The following is a 3436-nucleotide window of genomic DNA, read 5'->3' on the forward strand; positions in this document are numbered from 1 at the left end:
ATATATGTATGTATTTATGTATATATATATATATTTATATTTATGTATGTATGTATGTATTTATATTATATACATGTGTGTATGTTTGTGTTTATCTCGAACAAGCACTGACAGACCTGTATATTATTATTTTTCTCTACACGATGTTGTACGCAGAACCGGTGCAAACCCCGGCGGGTCGTCTACCGGCAACTTCCAACAATCGAAGCCTGTACCTGTGAAGGTGAGTGTTTCGTCACATTATCTGCCCACTCAGTTCACTCAGCGCATTAAATTTTTGTATCATAATCTTGTAATGTCCTCTCAGGACTCCATATTCGTGTGTAAATTTCAATGTCTGTTTGTAGCGTGTGTGCTATTTCTGTGGACTTTTAGCCTGTAACACCAAACATCTGGAAATAGTACCTGTCAAGCTTTGTATTCCTTTACAGTGGGCATTTGCGGCTATTCTGTCAGTTTTTTTTTCTATACCCGCATGTTCTTACCGTATCCACCTGCGGCGCGTGTACTGTTTTGGCATTTAGTATACTCCTTGTATATAACAACATTATTTGAATTTGGTGCCAGGCGAGGTTGGTGTCCCGTTGCAGGAAACCTCTGTCGCCAGCTATGGCAATGTTTAGATCTGTACGATTTGTACTTCACATATGTGAAGTAAATCTCCCTATGTCATGTGCACTTCTTATGTGGCGACTCGTTCCGTCTCCGGTGCAACCCGACACCTGAATTCAGACGTGGTCAGAAAGCCATTTGCACTTTTATATGGCCGCGACAAATAGTCTCTTGTTTCGGATTTATCACTTTGAACTTGCACATAGTGGGACTGTCTATTCGATGTTGCGTAGTAGAAGAGCCTGTGTTGTCTGTATATCGTGCTACCTGCCATTTATTCGACCACACGTTACACTCCCATTGTACGAACACCAATACAGCAAATTGATACTATAGTCCTCTGAGATATGGCCGAGTGTCCTGGCACCGGATTATGATACTTCTGTCTTTTTTATACTCCCGTGTGTCATTTGTAGAGCGTTGTGTCTGTTGAGATAGTGTCGTACAGTCAAAACAAACTTGCATATGCTTTTTGCGTGCAAGTGCGATGACTTGTCTGTCGGAACTCTTGTACGTTGTACTTATGTGCCCTGTCCTTGTTCTATTTGTAGGTCAGGAATATCAATCCAAACGCAATCACAGTTAATCAACGGCAAAAAGGCAATCCCATTCTCAAACATCTGCAACACACTGCATACGAGTACGGCGACTGTTTACCAGACTACCATATAAGCCCGCACACAGCTATAATGTATCTAAGGTATGTACCACTAAATATGGTTGAATCCGATCGTTATGTATTGGAGCAGGCGGCTGTTCTGTATTGGGTATTGCCGCTCGACATTATCCGCGTACAACTATAATACATCTAGGTATTTTGGTCGATGTACACGATTATACCCAAGATACTCATACATACACGACTCGTTTTCCTTGTAGTATGCGCTTTCATCTGTACCGTAGCAACTACATCGGAGCCGCAGTGCGGTCGCTGGGACGTACGTACACGTTGCGAGTGCTTCTGCTGCACATTGACGTGGAACAGTACCACACAGCGCTGGTGGATCTGACGAAGTTGGCCACGCTCAATGGGCTCACGCTTATATGTGCGTGGAGTCCAGAAGAAGCTGCCAGGTGTGTTCTGGTGTAAGATGCTGTTTTTCTTTCTAATCTTACAGCGTGTGAGCCATTGGTTGATTTTATAGTACTGTGTCGTCGCCCTCTCACTCACTCACTCACTCACTCACACTTACAAGATGGAATACGTGCTTTCAACAGGTATATAGAAACATTCAAGCGGTATGAAAACAAGAACTCCGATCTATTGCAAGAAAAAGTGGATGACTCGTATCTGGCGCGTGCCACTGGCTTCTTGACTGAGGTCAATTCCGTCAATAGTACAGATGTCATCACTCTGCTGTCTGCCTTTGGGGTGAGCATATAATCACTGGCTAAGCACATATATGCTTCTTAGATAGTAGAAGCTCTTCATGCTGTCACAGGTTTTGACGCTATGGAACTGTACCTTCATAACCATAGTCAGATTGAAACTTCTATTGAGTCGGGTTCACAAGTGTCGACCATTCTGCAATCGATTCTCCAGTTGTACCATGGTCATTGGTGCATTTGCCTACAAGGAATACGTCGACGCGTACACATTGCTGCAATGAGTGGCGTACAAAATCGGAGAGATGAACATGCGATACTCTCAAAACGCATTGGATAGTCTGTATTGTCTGCCACGAAATCCGGCTTGGTACAAACCCAATACAAACTGACAATCTGCTGTACACCTACACAACAGAGTATCAAGGATGTTGTTGCGGCAGACCATCAAGAATTGGCTGAGCTGCCGGGAGTGGGAGATCAGAAGGTATTGTAGCAATCTCTGCTGAGTACACGTGTGTGTATAAATGAATGTAATAATTTTATGTTCGGTGCGTGCATGTGATGTTGTGTTTCCCAAACTGAGCAGGGGTATTGCATAGAAGCTGACTTTTTTATTCGGTAAGAAATCACAACAGGCTCACTTCAATGCAGTTGCTATACCGGTTTTGATCGGCTTTACCTAGGAGAGCACAATGTGGCCATACTATTGCGACCCCTGATTGATCCAACCTTTACCTGTCAGCTTCTTTTTCGCCTGATTTGTGAATTGATCTGTCTGAACTTGAAGTGAGGGCTCGTTCTCATATCGACAAATGAACGTACCCATAACTTTGCTTTTTAGCTGCTAAGTCGCTTTGTTTCTGATACCTTGTTTGTGTAATCGTGTGCCTGCCTCATAGCTATCTATGATGCCCGTTCAGGTCGAGTGCAATTTGTTTGATTTGTCTCAATTCGGAAGGTCTGCTTAATCGTATATATTATATACCAACACACAGACTATTTCCTCACCACACACACTTATGTTCACGAATGCCACAGATTCATCGGATATACGATGCATTTAGGGCGCCGTTCGTTCCGAGTAAAGTTCCGGAAGAAGCCATACAGCCCTGTCTAACGATAGCCCCCACACCCAGCACAGCTGTACTAGCTATCAGGGACAAATAAATGCTAAACCAGACTCAATCGACTATATATTTAAGACCATACGTACCTCAGCATGCGCTCAGTGATCACTATGTCTCAACTATAGCACTTGAGATACAATTTAGTTGAGTGTGGAAGGTGTCGAAGTATATACTCTGTCATTCACTGTAATATTTTTCTCATCCAAGGTATTCTGCAGCACGGTCTGGAGGACATTGTGCTATCACAGTTCATAGTTCGACAGCCAAGGTGTTTTGAAGACAGACAGCACGTCCAGCCTTAAGTTCTGTTGCACATATCGTGATGAATAGATTAGTTGCAATACTCATGCCGCCAAAGCTAACCCGCA

General features: G+C 43.3%; 1 protein-coding gene across 1 annotated transcript in view; it reads left to right on the forward strand.

The window, feature by feature from the left end:
* SARC_05464 (hypothetical protein) overlaps nucleotides 1–3121 on the forward strand; it is a 3990-nt gene extending 869 nt beyond the window's left edge. The window contains exons 2-7 of the mRNA XM_014300684.1: nucleotides 157–223; nucleotides 1164–1312; nucleotides 1492–1686; nucleotides 1831–1984; nucleotides 2357–2425; nucleotides 2980–3121. Of these exons, the coding sequence (XP_014156159.1) occupies nucleotides 157–223; nucleotides 1164–1312; nucleotides 1492–1686; nucleotides 1831–1984; nucleotides 2357–2425; nucleotides 2980–3108 (763 nt within the window). The 3' untranslated portion in view covers nucleotides 3109–3121. The remainder of the gene's footprint in view (nucleotides 1–156; nucleotides 224–1163; nucleotides 1313–1491; nucleotides 1687–1830; nucleotides 1985–2356; nucleotides 2426–2979) is intronic.
* The last annotated feature ends 315 nt before the right edge of the window (nucleotides 3122–3436 follow it).

Source organism: Sphaeroforma arctica, assembly GCF_001186125.1.
Source record: "Sphaeroforma arctica JP610 unplaced genomic scaffold supercont1.349, whole genome shotgun sequence".
NCBI lineage: Eukaryota > Ichthyosporea > Ichthyophonida > Sphaeroforma > Sphaeroforma arctica.